General features: G+C 37.4%; 1 protein-coding gene across 2 annotated transcripts in view; it reads right to left on the bottom strand.

Moving 5' to 3' along the window:
- Window positions 1–15,045, bottom strand: part of KANK2 (KN motif and ankyrin repeat domains 2) — a 191,455-nt gene that overhangs the window by 99,062 nt on the left and 77,348 nt on the right. The window contains exons 1-2 of one of the 2 annotated variants that reach the window (XM_053717882.1): window positions 8,914–9,810; window positions 8,046–8,134 (exon numbers count right to left, since the gene is read on the bottom strand). In XM_053717882.1, coding sequence (XP_053573857.1) covers window positions 8,046–8,085 — 40 coding nt within the window. In that variant the 5' untranslated portion in view covers window positions 8,086–8,134; window positions 8,914–9,810. Of the gene's footprint in view, window positions 1–8,045; window positions 8,135–8,913; window positions 9,811–15,045 lie in introns of those variants that run through there. The other variant, XM_053717881.1, reaches the window with a different exon arrangement.

Raw genomic sequence — 15,045 nt, 5'->3', positions numbered from 1 at the left:
AAAGACAAATGTACCTGTAAAATAAAACCTAACCTAAGTTACAATTACACCTAACACTACACTATAATTAAATAAATTCCCTAAACTAAATACAATTAATTACAATTTAAAAAAATGATCTAAAGTACGAAAAAAAACCCCCACTAAATTACAGAAAATAATAAAATAATTACAAGATTTTTAAACTAATTACACCTACTCTAATCCCCCTAACAAAATAAAAAGCCCCCCAAAATAAAAAAAGCCCTACCCTACACTAAATTACAAATAGCCCTTAAAAATGCCTTTTGCGGGGCATTGCCCCAAAGTAATCAGCTCTTTTACCTGTAAAAAAAAAGTACAAATACCCCCCCAACATTAAAACCCACCACCGACACAACCAACCCTACTCTAAAACCCACCCAATCCCCCCTTAAAAAACCTAATACTAACCCCTTGAAGATCACCCTACCGTGAGACGTCTTCACCCAACTGGGCAGAAGTGGTCCTCCAGACAGGCAGAAGTCTTCATCCAAGCCGGGCAGAAGAGGTCCTCCAGACGGCAGAAGTCTTCATCCAGACAGCATCTTCTATCTTCATCCATCCGGCGCGGAGCGGGTCCATCTTCAAGACATCCGATGCGGAGCATCCTCTTCAAATGACGGCCGACTGAAGAATGAAGGTTCCTTTAAATGACGTCATCCAAGATGGTGTCCCTTCAATTCCGATTGGCTGATAGAATTCTATCAGCCAATCGGAATTAAGGTAGAAAAAATCCTTCAGCCAATAGGATTGAAGTTCAATCCTTTTGGCTGATCCAATCAGCCAATAGGATTGAGCTGGCATTCTATTGGCTGATTGGATCAGCCAATAGAATGCAAGCTCAATCCTATTGGCTGATTGCATCAGCCAATAGGATTTTTTCTACCTTAATTCCGATTGGCTGATAGAATTCTATCAGCAAATCGGAATTGAAGGGACGCCATCTTGGATGATGTCATTTAAAGGAACCTTCATTCTTCAGTCGGCCGTCGTTTGAAGAGGATGCTCCGCATCGGATGTCTTAAAGGTGGACCCGCTCCAGGCCGGATGGATGAAGATAGAAGATGCCGTCTGGAGGACCTCTTCTGCCCGGCTTGGATGAAGACTTCTGCCCGTCTGGAGGACCACTTCTTTCCGGTTGGGTGAAGACGTCTCACCGTAGGGTGATCTTCAAGGGGTTAGTGTTAGATTTTTTTAAGGGGGGATTGGGTGGGTTTTAAAGTAGGGTTAGTTGTGTGGGTGGTGGGTTTTAATGTTGGGGGGGTATTTGTACTTTTTTTTTACAGGTAAAAGAGCTGATTACTTTGGGGCAATGCCCCGCAAAAGGCCCTTTTAAGGGCTATTTGTAATTTAGGGTAGGGCTTTTTTTTTTATTTTGGGGGGGCTTTTTTATTTTGTTAGGGGGATTAGAGTAGATGTAATTAGTTTTAAAATCTTGTAATTATTTTATTATTTTCTGTAATTTAGTGCTTGTTTTTTTCGCACTTTAGATAATTTTTTTAAATTGTAATTAATTGTATTTAGTTTAGGGAATTTATTTAATTATAGTGTAGTGTTAGGTGTAATTGTAACATAGGTTAGGTTTTATTTTACAGGTAAATTTGTCTTTATTTTAACTAGGTAGTTATTAAATAGTTAATAACTATTTAATAACTATTGTACCTAGTTAAAATAAATACAAAGTTGCCTGTAAAATAAAAATAAACCCTAAGATAGCTACAATGTAACTATAAGTTATATTGTAGTTATCTTAGGGTTTATTTTATAGGTAAGTATTTAGTTTTAAATAGGAATAATTTAGTGAATTGTATTAATTTTATTTAGATTTATTTAAATGATATTTAAGTTAGGGGGTGTTAGGTTTAGAGTTAGACTTAGGTTTAGGGGTTAATACATTTAATATAGTGGCGGTGACGTTGGGGGCGGCAGATTAGGGGTTAATAAATGTAGGTAGGTGTCGGCGATGTTAGGGCCGGCAGATTGGGGGTTAATAATATTTAACTAGTGTTTGCGATGCGGGAGTGCAGCGGTTTAGGAGTTAATATGTTTATTATAGTGGCGGCGATGTCCGGTTCGGCAGATTAGGGGTTAAAATTTTTATTTTAGTGTTTGCTATGTGGGGGGGCCTCGGTTTAGGGGTTAATAGGAAGTTTATGGGTGTTAGTGTACTTTTTAGCACTTTAGTTAAGAGTTTTATGCTACGGCGTTGTAGTGTAAAACTCTTAACTACTGACTTTAAAATGCGGTACCAGGCTTGACAGGAGAGGGTCTACCGCTCACTTTTTGGAAGACTCGTAATACCGGCACTATGCAAGTCTCATTGAAAAAATAGGATACACAATTGACGTAAGTGGATTTGCGGTATTTCCAAGTCTGGTCAAAAAAGTGAGCGGTACACCTGTACCTGCAAGACTCGTAATACCAGCGGGCGCTAAAAAGCGGCGTTGGGACCTCTCAACGCTGCTTTTTAACCCTAACGCAAAACTCGTAATCTAGGTAAATGTTTTTTATAATCAGACCGTACTTATATCAAGATAGAAATTCAACATAAAATATTCTTTTTTAGAACAATCATACGTTACATACAAAATTAGATCTTATTTGAGTATGAATGATCATTCTATAGTGTACGATATTGCATTTAACCATTAAATTTCTAAATTTTGTAATATGATTACTATGATGCGTGGTTACTTCTCATTTTGTATCAATTCTATAGTGTGGGAGTGTGGTGGGCAGGATCAGGGTGAGTGTCTGGGAAGGAATTTGTCTAGCAGGACGTGTGATTAAGGAAAGGAGGGGGGGAGATGTGAGTGTGGCTACGAAATTGACCTCATGGGAATAAAGATAATGAATGCTGAAGTTTGCGAGGTGTTGATCATAAAGAGTGAACATTAGATAAAACATAAAAATGTGCTTTGTGATATAATCATGTATACTGCTTAAAATGCTGCAGGAAAAGTGCAAAAAAATATATAACTAATTGTTGGGAAACAAAGTATTAAGTTTCAAAATAGTATCCGACTCGCTAAGTAGTACTTGTTTCTTAGTTTTTTTGAGAATATAATAAGAGTGCTAAGTGAGGCATCAGACAAAAGGAATTTGTGAATCAAAACACATGATAGAAACACAGAATATTGGTGTAAAAATGTGAATGTGAAATTTATTAATGTGTGGATATGGAAGTGGTTTGGAGAAGAACCCAGTATTTTAAAATAAATATGGTTAAATCTTTAATAACAATATATCACCCCGGATAATTTAGATGAAATTTCTTGAACTGCAGATTTTTTTAGTATTATTATAATACTAAATAACTGTTTTGTTCTTACTTAGGTAAAAATACATAATAATTGTTATTTTCATTTAATCCATTAGGAATTACAGTATTTATAAGATAAATCCATTTGCACTCAGCTTGTAGTTGCGCATGCTCTAAATCACCACCTTGAAAATGCCAAGTGAAATTTTCTCTAGACCAAAGTTTGATAGACCCTCTGTATTAGACCTATGTTTTTGAAGAAAATGTTTAGCTACTTGAGTGATCTTTTCCCCTTAACGTAGATCAGATTCAGCATTTCTTATATTGCTCATATGTTCACCTACTCTTCTTTTCAATGGTCGAGTAGTCATGCCAACATAATATAAATCACAGTTACATTTTAGTGCGTATATAACACCACGTGTTACACATAATATGTTGTCTTATTTTTTTGTACCTTCCCAAATCTATCTGTGATTTGGTCGATTTGGATGGCATGAGGACAATAGGTGCAGTTTCTGCATGGATAATTACCAGGATATATAATTTTAGATCTTTCGCGAACAAAATGGCTTTGCACCAATCGGTCCTTGAGGTTTCTTGATCTCCTGTAACAAATAGATACCCTGTCTACAAGACTTTTATTCAAATCTGGATCATTTTGAAGAATATTCCATGATTTCCTGTTCAAATACAATCTGACAAGGCAAGACTATTTCAGTCAATCACAGCGTATTGAAATGATTGGCATTCATTTTGCCCAATAATCATCATGAATGACGAGTGTCTCCGCCAATGAGAATGAAGTGTTTCCACCAAAGACAAACATTATACGTGTTTGTTTTTGTAATATTATTCATACTGTACACAACTTATATAGTTATTAGGTAAACCATAACTCACTACTGCTCTAGGCAAATATCATTTAATCCAATAAAACAACATCAAAAGATAACAATATTCCATCCAATCACGATGCGCTACAATGATTGATTTGTATCTCATCCAATCACCTTGCCAATAATATAACAGGTGAACTAATCAGCCAATCCTGACATAGCTAAGGGTATTTAAATCCCACGAGAAGTGTGATTGTCCTTTGATACAGCCACCACGGCGAAACACGTCAGTGGCATCCCCCTTTCTCTCTCCCCATTTTTTTTTTAATCGCTATGCCAACTTATACAATCAAGGTATTAAATGGTATATAATTATAATATTGTTCTGAGGGTATTCCTCACCACAATTCGGAATGCTAATTTAACCTCAAGGCTCTCTAATAGAAGCTTATATATGCCTTATCACTTGGTAAACTAAAAGGTATAGGTTTCTGGTATTTCCAGGGAGATAACCAACAATACGGGTAAACTAAAATGTATAGGTCTTTGACATTTTCTAAGCTAGATGGCTCCTTAAGACAAGCTTTTACTCTCTATATTCATGTTCCATCATTGTAAACTAACAGGTACAGATCTCTGATATTTACAGAGAGAGAATTATTAATAGAAGTCAAATTAATAGGTATAGGTCTCTGATATTTTCAGAGAGAGAAATTATTTACAGTACTCACTATACTAAATATCGTTAGTGGCAATTTAAAGGTATAAGTCTCTGATATATCTAGAGAGAAAATTCAGACGAAATGCCAATTTAGCTCTACGGCTCCCTTATATGAGCACACATATGCGTTATCATTTGGTAAACTAAAAGGCATAAGTCTCTAGTATTTCCAGAGAAATAACCACCAATATGGGTAAACTAAAAGGTATAGGTCTCTGGTATTTCCAGAAATACTGGCAACACTGGTAAACTAGCAGGTATAGGTCTTTGACTTTTTCTAAGCTATATGGCTCCTTTACACAATCTTTTACTTTCTATATCCATGCTCCAACATTGGTAAACTAACAGGTATAGGTCTCTGATATTTCCAGAGAGAGAATCTCTAATAGAGGAATAATTAATAGGTATAGGTCTCTGATATCTTCAGAGAGAGACATTACTTACAGTACTCAATATACTAAATATTATTACTGGTAATTTAAAGGTACAAGTCTCTGATATATCTAGAGAGAAAATTCAGACGGAATGCTAATTTAGCTTAACGGCTCCCCTATATGAGCACATATATGCTTCATCATTTGGTTAACAAAAAGGTATAGGCCTATGGTATTTCCTGAGAGATGACGACTAATACTGGCAAACAAAAGGTATAATTCTCTGGTATTTCCAGGAATACTAATAATACTGGTAAACCACAGGTATAGGTCTTTGACATTTTCCTAATCATATATTCGAGTCGTTATAACCTGACCACCACCTTTTTAGGACCCCTTAATTACTAAGTTGTTTCCGCCAAGAACAGAACCTCCCAGAACCACCATTTAGATTCATCTAATTTTTAGGGGTAAGCCATTGAATTCCATTCCCAGTCATATCTTTACCTTACCTAGTTGAAGTAGGCATAAGCTAATTTTAATGAATGATCCTTGTACCCTTATTTTATTTTAAACTAAAAGTAAAATTTAAGTTTAAAAAAAAAAATTTTTTATCCTTTGCTCCAATTCCAATATTTTTTCATTAAACGTTATGAGTGCTATATTTGTACTCTTTCTTCAGTTCTTTACTGATTTGTCTTAAATTAATGACCAGTACAAGCACCATCTCCTATACAATTATTACTACTCAGTAATCTTATACATGGGAATGTTTATATAACCAAAAGTAGTGCCATTGGTATTTCCACGATAGTCTTTATATAGGTATCACTGAATGTTGGCACAAGGGTGAGCCATACAATGGGCAGAGCATAGAGGGGAGTGTAATAAGGGGGGCATTGTGCTGATGGGCCCCACAAATGTATCTTGGCCAGGGCCCCGCAAATACTAAGGTTGGCCCTGAGTGACATACTTAAAGGGGCAGTAAACCTACAAAATAATGTTATATAATTCTACACATAGTGCAGAATTATACAACATTATCTTAGCGCAAACTTTATGCAACAAAATATTGCAGCTGATATTTGATTTTAAAAGTGGATTTTTCAGACCGCCGCTCTTTGCTCTACTGAGCGGGTCTGGTTTTCCCCCTGAACGCATCTGAGCAGCTGTCTGCTGAACAGCCCGGCCCAATCGCACCATTACACTCAATTTAGCTCACTCCTGCTCTGTCTGATAGCGGCCTGGCTGTGACTAGACAGCTGCCCAAATGCGCTCAGGGGGAAAACCAGACCCGCTCAGTAGAGCAAAGAGCGGAGGTCTGAAAAATACTCTTTTATAATCAAATATCAGCTGCAATATTTTGTTGCATAAAGTTTGCGCTAAGATAATGTTATATAATTCTGCACTATGTGTAGAATTATATAACATTATTTTGTAGGTTTAAATAACAATAGCAAAAATGCTAGTAAAATCTAACAGATGCATTCTGCAAAAATGTTGCTACAAAACAATTGAATGTACTAATATGTATTTTCCATATTTATTTTGAAAATTAATAACAAGTAACATCTGAATAAGACATTTAGATAGAAACATCAGGGGCGTATTAAGGCATAGGCCAACGAGGCCGGTGCCTAGGGCAGCAGATTTTTAAGGGGCAGCAGAATTTTGAGTCCCTAGGGCCACTCTACTGAACTCAGGGCCTTGTGGCTAAATCAACCAATTACAAATGACTGAAATGGCTGACCCGGCTATTGCTATCCTATGGGATTGTATGTGGGTGCGCATGACGTGGTGACAGTGGAGACGGAGCTCACTTGTGCAGCCTGGCCTGGACTGAGAGGGAATGCGGTATTCTTCCTGGCTCCACCGCGTGATTGAGACTCACACAGACTACACAGTGCAGTGTGCACTACACCGTAACCACTGTGAAACAGCATATGCCTTTTTCCCTTCAATACATCTTCATTAGGCATTAAAATACTTAAACGGATTAGTCACTAAATACTTGTACATTTACTGTTTGTCTATCTGTCATACATGCAAAGAATAAGTATTTATTGCTGAATCTATACAACTATGTGACTTAAAACACAACTGAAAATATGTATGCATTTAATGCATTCAGAAACAATACAAGTATATACTTTATTATGATTGTATCATGTGACTTTATCCCCTACGATACAATTCCTAAACCTATCATAACTACTGTTGTATTTTTTAAGTACTTTTAAAGGCCAGTTTGTATATTCATTACATATTTATCCAAGCAGATATTTTGCTTAAATAACTGTCAATTACCAAAGAAGATGTTTAAGGTTAAACAACTACCTACTGACAAACTATCATACAGTGAAGGATATTTTTTTCTGATATAAACACTTTAATCATGTGACTTGCAAAATAATGTATATATATATATATATATATATATATATGTGTGTGTGTGTGTGTGTGTGACCAGAGTGAATGCAAGCCCTGGTGAACATCTACTTAAAAAGAATGTTTTTTTTTTTTACACCCTGCCCCAATAATATTATGTCTAAAAAAACGCCTTAAACCTGGGGGGGGGGGGGGGGGAGGCAGCAGAATTTTGAGTGCCTAGGGCAGCACAAAACCTAAATACGCCCCTGAGAAACATATATATATATTTCAAGAGAGAGTTAATTCTATCCATCAAATGATATCATTCAGATGTTCTTTTACAGAGATTAGCACTTTTTAGAACCGGAATGTTCTGTTTACAGACAGCGCTGCTGCATACAAACATACACACGTGTGACGCACCAGACTAACGCTAACTCACTCATGCCAGTTGGTACCTGGGAAATGAGTTTCCATATGTAGAACTTGTGCCATCATGTCACCAAATGCTTTGTTTTTGTTCAATCAGAAGTCCAGTAACAGCAACCTGTAATGGGAGAAAATGAGTCATTATTATTACAAAACAGTCCTGTTCCTCGCTTGTTTTCTATTCCTCTCTCTTACATTGTCTCTTATACTCTCCTCACAGCTTGTCTGTTCTCCTTCATTTCTTCTTCCTCCCTTAGCTCCTCTCTGCCTATCCTACCTATTCTATTTCCTTCCCTCACGTCTCCCTCCCTATGTTCCTCTCTCTTCTTGCCTAATCTTTCCATTTCTGTCTTCTTTCTCCTCTTTGCCGTCCTCTTCTCTCTCTCTACCTACCCTCCTATGTATTATCTTCACCTCTCCATTACAATTCCACCTTTAATTCTTTCTGTTTCACCGCCCCTTCTCTTCCTTTCTTATTTTTCCTCTATCGTTCCTTTTATTTTCTCTCTCATTGCCTATTCTTTATTATGTATCCCAGCAGCCCTTTGTTCACAATCTTTTCCTCTAACTGTACTTTTTCTATTTCCTCTCAATATATCTTCCCTTTCTCTTCATACCTCACGTCTTACCTTTCCTCGCATCTCCCACCTTCTCTGCGGCGCTCCCACCTTGCCTATAGCCCTTCTCTCCTTCTATCACATCTAATTCCCACCATCAATATCATTTTGCAAAATCATTTAGGCAAAATTGACCTCTTTAGTTTTTTTAGTCTAATTTTTCAGACTTTTTTCCCTTCTCAGTTTTATTTTGCTATATTGTATTGCCGTCTCACTCTTCTGTATCACCTTGTATACATTTTTCCTGCCCCTCTCAGCACTACCTCTTTTCATCACTTACTTCACTCCACATTATCTCCCTCTCTTCTCACTTCTCCTTTTTGATATCCTCTCTCGCTCTCACTTTATCTCTTCTATTTCCACGCGCCTCTTCTCTTATTCTTTGCTGACTTCTTATATATTCGCCACTGTTTTCCTCTTATCTGCTTACTAATTCCCCCACCTACTTTCCTCCCCTTTCCCCCCTTTGCCATGTTGGTAATTTTCGTTCTTGGTCTATTCTAGACATTCACTGCAGTTCCCTCTATATCACACGTCCTGCACGTCACGAGTTTTCTCTAATCAGTTCTTCCTTAGTCACATCGCACAGCACTAGATAATGTACTTTCTCCTTATTTTCTTTTCCTTCGTTTCTTTTCCTTCTCTTGCTCATTTGCTATATATTTCACATTTTTCTCTTGTACCATCTTTGATCTCCTCTCCTCCAATAATTTGCTTTACTTCTCTCAAAGCATCACTTACTGTACACACCCCACCTCCTCTGATCTTTCTGTACTCATTCTCTTATCAGTTCTCACAGCCCCCCTTCTTCTGTGTACTCACATCTCTCAGTCCTCACCCCATCAGATTATCTCTCTTCTACACTCCTCTTTCATCCCATTGCCCCTTGCTGCTTTCCATGTTAATATTTCTGTATTGAGCTTTTTTGCTCCTGTTGATCTTCTCCTTTTCCACTCCTCTGCATATCTCTCCCCCCTCCATGTTCCATTCTGTTCCTTCTCTCTCTCCCTCACAGACACACTTATTGTCCCTTGCCTGTCCATGTCACTGAGGTTTCTGTGCTCAGAAGTGACAGCAGGGTCAGTGTTTTTTGCTCTGAGACACGACATCCTGCTGCCTGTGCAGCTGCAACTGTAAAACCCCAGATTGCCTTAACCCCACACCCACCACATGCTTATAGGCACTGTGTAAACAGCATGGAGATTAGGTTACTAGTTTAACAAGGAATTCAATTAATGTATCTTTCCATAACTCCTTAAAGTTAGACTGCAATAAACAGAATGCTCAATCCCTTCTATCCAATCATACAGCTCCTTCAGTTATACCTATGCTGCACCTAAACATGTGCAGTTTTGCCAGTCTACATCTATTCTACCTTATAGACTGCAGCCCACTCAAAATTAGTGATACTCCCCATGTATATAGCTCTGTATTGCTGTGCTTGCTGATATACGTCTACTTAACCCTCAGGGAATTGTGTTAAGCATAAGCACCCCTTGAATCAATCTTCATTTTTCAAATAGCCACCATTTTTAAATGATGTGCATATCTGGTGTATAATAAAAACTCTCTCCTGCTCCACACACTGCCATTAGGGTTGTCGGGTGTCCAGTATTCAACTGGACAGTCCAGTATTTTAGTTGACTGTTCAGTAAATTCTTCACAAAAAATACTGGACATTTAAATGTTTAATTTTTATCAAAGGCTCTGAATGTTAGCAAAATGTAAAATGCCTAATGTGTCGCAATACATTACAAATATAAAGCAGAAAGAAGCAAGGGGCACTCAAGGGGGTCAAATCACTACTGTTTACTTGTATTTCTGTTAGCCAAAGAGGTAAAATGATTTATTTATATGTTACTGTCAGTCAAGGGGTAAAATGACTGCTCAGTTTTGAAAAATATGTATGTCTTGGGGAGGCATTGAGTGACCCCACAGACAGTTGTTCTCAGTCAACCACATATTGTCCAGTATTTTTGAAGAGGATAGCTCGCAACTCTAATTGCCATTGATATTATTATCTTTGAGGCTTCATTTTTGTTAGCCAACCCATGGAAATGTTTTACAAATACAAACTACATACGCTACACACACACACACTACAAATATAGAAACACACAGCACAGTCCACACCCAAATATACACAACCCACACACTAAACATGCAAACACACAGTATGCTCACTATACAAACCACACACATACAAACGCACAGTACGCTCACTTTACAAACCACACACATACAAGCAAACACACAGTATGCTCACTATACAAACCACACACATACAAACACACAGTACGCTCACTTTACAAACCACACACATACAAAGAAACACACAGTATGCTCACTATACACACCACACACATACAAACAAACACACAGTACGCTCACTATACACACCACACACATACAAAAAAAAAAACACAGTACGCTCACTATACACACCATACACATACATAAAGTACACTACATACACTGAAACACAAACCCACAGTACACACTACATACACCACACACACACACAATATACACACTACATACACCACACAAACAGAAACACAGTACACAATACACATCACACACACAGACCCACTACATACAACACATACACAGCAAATATAGAAGCACAAGCACACAGTACACACACTATACACATCACACACAGAAACTCACAATATAAACACTATATACACCACACACATAAACACATGCACACAGTACACACACTATACACACCAAACACGCAAACTCACAATATAAACACTACATACACCACACACACGCCACAAACTTAGAAACACAGGCAGACAGTACACACACTATACACATCACACGCAAACCCACAATATAAACACTACATACAACACACAGCACAAACATAGAAACACAAGCACACAGTACACGCACTATACACATCACATAAGCAAACAGGACATTTGTAATGAAGATATAACTTGTCAGGCACACACACACACTGCAAACACAGAAACACAAACCCATAGTACACACACTTTCACTGCACTTCCTCTGTTTCTCTGTTATTCCTGTACTACTCAAAAACATAAGTATTTTCTTGGCATCTTCATTTTGTCTTGTGACCTTGTCTGCTCTATAATATGCAGCATGATCTTTTTCCACTCCTCTGATATTCCTGCACTAACCAAGCTTTATTTGTGTTACTGTATCTTCATGCTTTCTTGCATTCCTCCTAATGATCCCACAAACACAGCTAGAGCGCTGCATCCCACTACTGTTCCATAATCCATCATCCTGCCCTGCAAAAGAATCTCCTCTTCCTGTATAACCCCCACCACACACATCTCCCTGCACCTCTCTCTTAGTTAAGAGGGGGTCTGTTTATTTATAGTAAATGCCATGATTTGTCCAACACACAGCTTCTCTGTTTATTCTCATCTAGATCCATTTTACAAATGAATAATTTGCATGGAATTATTCTGCCTGGGATGTTTGCTAAATGTCAGAACTCTCTCTCCCTCCCATGGGCCTGCTTTAGGTTCCCAGAGAGAGAATTCAGGCATGGTTTCATTTAACCAATACTTCTCATTCAAGGCTCTATTTTAGGCACTGTACTTGGTGCACACAGTTGATGAATCACACACATACGTAATGCAGTTCATATATATTTACCCAAAACATTAATATTGTACTCAAAGCAACCCCTCCACACATAAGTAATGTTGAGTATTTATGCTGTTTCAAAAAGTGCAATTCATTTTAGTGAAAACCAACCCCCTGTTTAACCCTAACTTATCCTAACAAGCTTCCATCACACTGCACAGAGTATTTTTTTTAAGCTGAAAGCAGAAGGTGAGCGTTTCCATTGCTTCAACTCACAGCCCTCCATGCTTCACCAGGCTGAATTAAGGCAGAGAAAGAGAAACATCTTAAAGGGACAATTAAGGGACATGAAACCCAATTATTTCATGGTTCAGCTGGAGAATACAATTTTAATCAATTTTCTAATTTACTTCTATTATCTAATCTGTTTCATTCTCTTGGTATCATTTGTTGAAAGAGCAGCAGGCACTACTGGTTTCAAACGGAACACATGGGTGAGCCAATCACAATATATATATATATATGCAGCCACCAATCAACAGCTAGAACCTAGGTTGTTCTCTGCTGCCTCTGAGCTTGCCTAGATAAATATTTCTGCAAAGGATAACAAGAGAAGGAAGCAAATTAAATAATAGAAGTAATTTGCAAAGTTGTTTGCATGCAAATTTAAACAAATTTCCAATTATCTTCTGTTATTTAATTTGCTTAATTATCATATATATATATACTTTGTTGAAAATCATACCTAGGAAGGCTCAGGGGTAGTAATGCACTACTGGATGCTACTTGCTGATTGGTTGCTGCATATATATTACTCTTGCCATTGGCTCACACAGTGTGTTCAGCCAACTCCCAATAGCGCATTGCAGACCCTTAAAAATATGATACCAAGAGAATAAAGCACATTTGATAATAGATATACATTGGAAAGTTGCTTAATATTGTATGCTCTAACACTTTGGGTTTTATGTTCCTTAAAATACAGTACACTAGTTTCTATTAAATAGGGACTTTTTACATAATGGGTTTTGTGTCCATTTAAAGGGACATTATAGTAATTTTTCTTCTTCGTTCCATCTAAAAGAGATGATTTCAAAATGTCTTTAGATTGTCTGTTTTTTTTTAGTGTGTTTTTTTTTTTTAAAAATGCGTTTCTGTCATGAACAGCAGTTTTCTTGTCACACTTCCACAGGCGTGTCCCTCTTAACCAATAATGCAAGGGATGTTGTCTCTATCAGCCAGTAAGGATCAGTAGTACAAAACCAGTACTGCAATATTAGATCTGAAGTAAACACCTTTTACTAAAAGGGATCACTTTTGAATAAAAATTGTTTTGGTCCCACGTTCCTTAGAGTGGTTAAAAGGAAAATTCTATAACTTATGTTTAGGTAATTTAGAACATTATGAAGAAAACCTAGGTCACAGATATAGCAAGGTTTTGACACAAAATCAAGAAGTGTTTAATGTCCCTCACGCTAAGATATTTCTGACATAAAAATGCTGCTTTCCATATAGGATGGAACATGTTTAAGTACAATGTTAATTTAATTTAATATCACAGAAAAATTGTTAGTTTTCACTGCCTAGGCTTCCCATTTATCCCATGCATAAAATATTAACTCCATGTAATACACACACATACCCACCTACCAAATCATTAGTTAATACATAAACTTCCTTTTGAAGCACAGCAATTTAATTCCTAATTTCTATCTCCTGAATCTCTCCCTGCAGACGTTGTTCAATTAAGGCTTCAACGTTCTCCCTCTGATTTACCTGCCAGGTAGGTTCAGTAGCTTACTAAATACAAGAGTAAACTTGCCTGCAGCATCTATAAGCAGAATGGACTGTAGTCTGCACAGACATCAGTGTAATAGCAAGAGTGGCTGAGATAAAATATTTTGACTGAATTAGTATCTAGCAGATATAGAAGTTCTGCAGTGTTTTATATTAAAGTGACCATCCATCCCGAATTTTCCAGGACAGTCTCAAATTTGGGAAATTGTAGAGTATGCCCCTCACATTCTCCCACATGTAGCTGTTGCGTGCAGGTGTCCTATTAGTGGGTGGTCCAAGATGTGATAGGCATAACAGCACCTCCCTCGCTGTCAGGATTGTCAGCAAGTTCTTTCCCTCCTCCTGTACGTACTTTTACTCTAGACGCTGAAAGCTCCACTCTCTGTTCACCGAACTGGGATGCAGAGGAGGGGAGGCGGGGAAGGGACTGACTACAAGGATCAACTAATCTATTTAATATTTAGGAGCCAGCAAGAATATTTAGGAACCAGACAAAGTATTTGGATATAGATATATGGAGAATAAATCAAAAAGTGAGGAGCAAGGGGGAAAATTCTAGGAGACAGTGGCTAATTGGCTCCTGAGTTTGTCGAGCCCTGGACTAGAAGGTGAAATAGTCGCCACACAATTGGGAATGGAGGTTACCAGAAAACTAATATAACTAACTTATCGTAAGTTAGGCTGTAGTGCTGACACTTGTAGAGTTATTCTGTTAAGTTTAGTTTGTAGCGAGGATTGAATAATTGAGTGAATTCTCTGTGTTCCTGCCCTCTCAGTGGTATTCTCATAAAAAAATGAAAAAAATATTATATATATATATATATATATATATATATATATATAAATAAATAAATAAAAGCTCCTCAGTATTTATGAGGTTCCTGAATTTGGGTCATAAGTGCCCTTGATTTGGGTCTGAGAAATCTGGTCACCTTTTTAAATATATTCAACATCACTGCATATAGCCCATACAAATCCTTTCATCAGGCACTAGGGTTTACATATAGGACTGGCACAACCACTCTTCTAGCAAAGG

Source organism: Bombina bombina, chromosome 6, assembly GCF_027579735.1.
Source record: "Bombina bombina isolate aBomBom1 chromosome 6, aBomBom1.pri, whole genome shotgun sequence".
NCBI classification, from domain to species: Eukaryota; Metazoa; Chordata; class Amphibia; order Anura; family Bombinatoridae; genus Bombina; species Bombina bombina.
The sequence above is the reverse complement of the archived record's forward strand: the minus strand, read 5'-3'. Positions and strand labels throughout refer to the sequence as shown.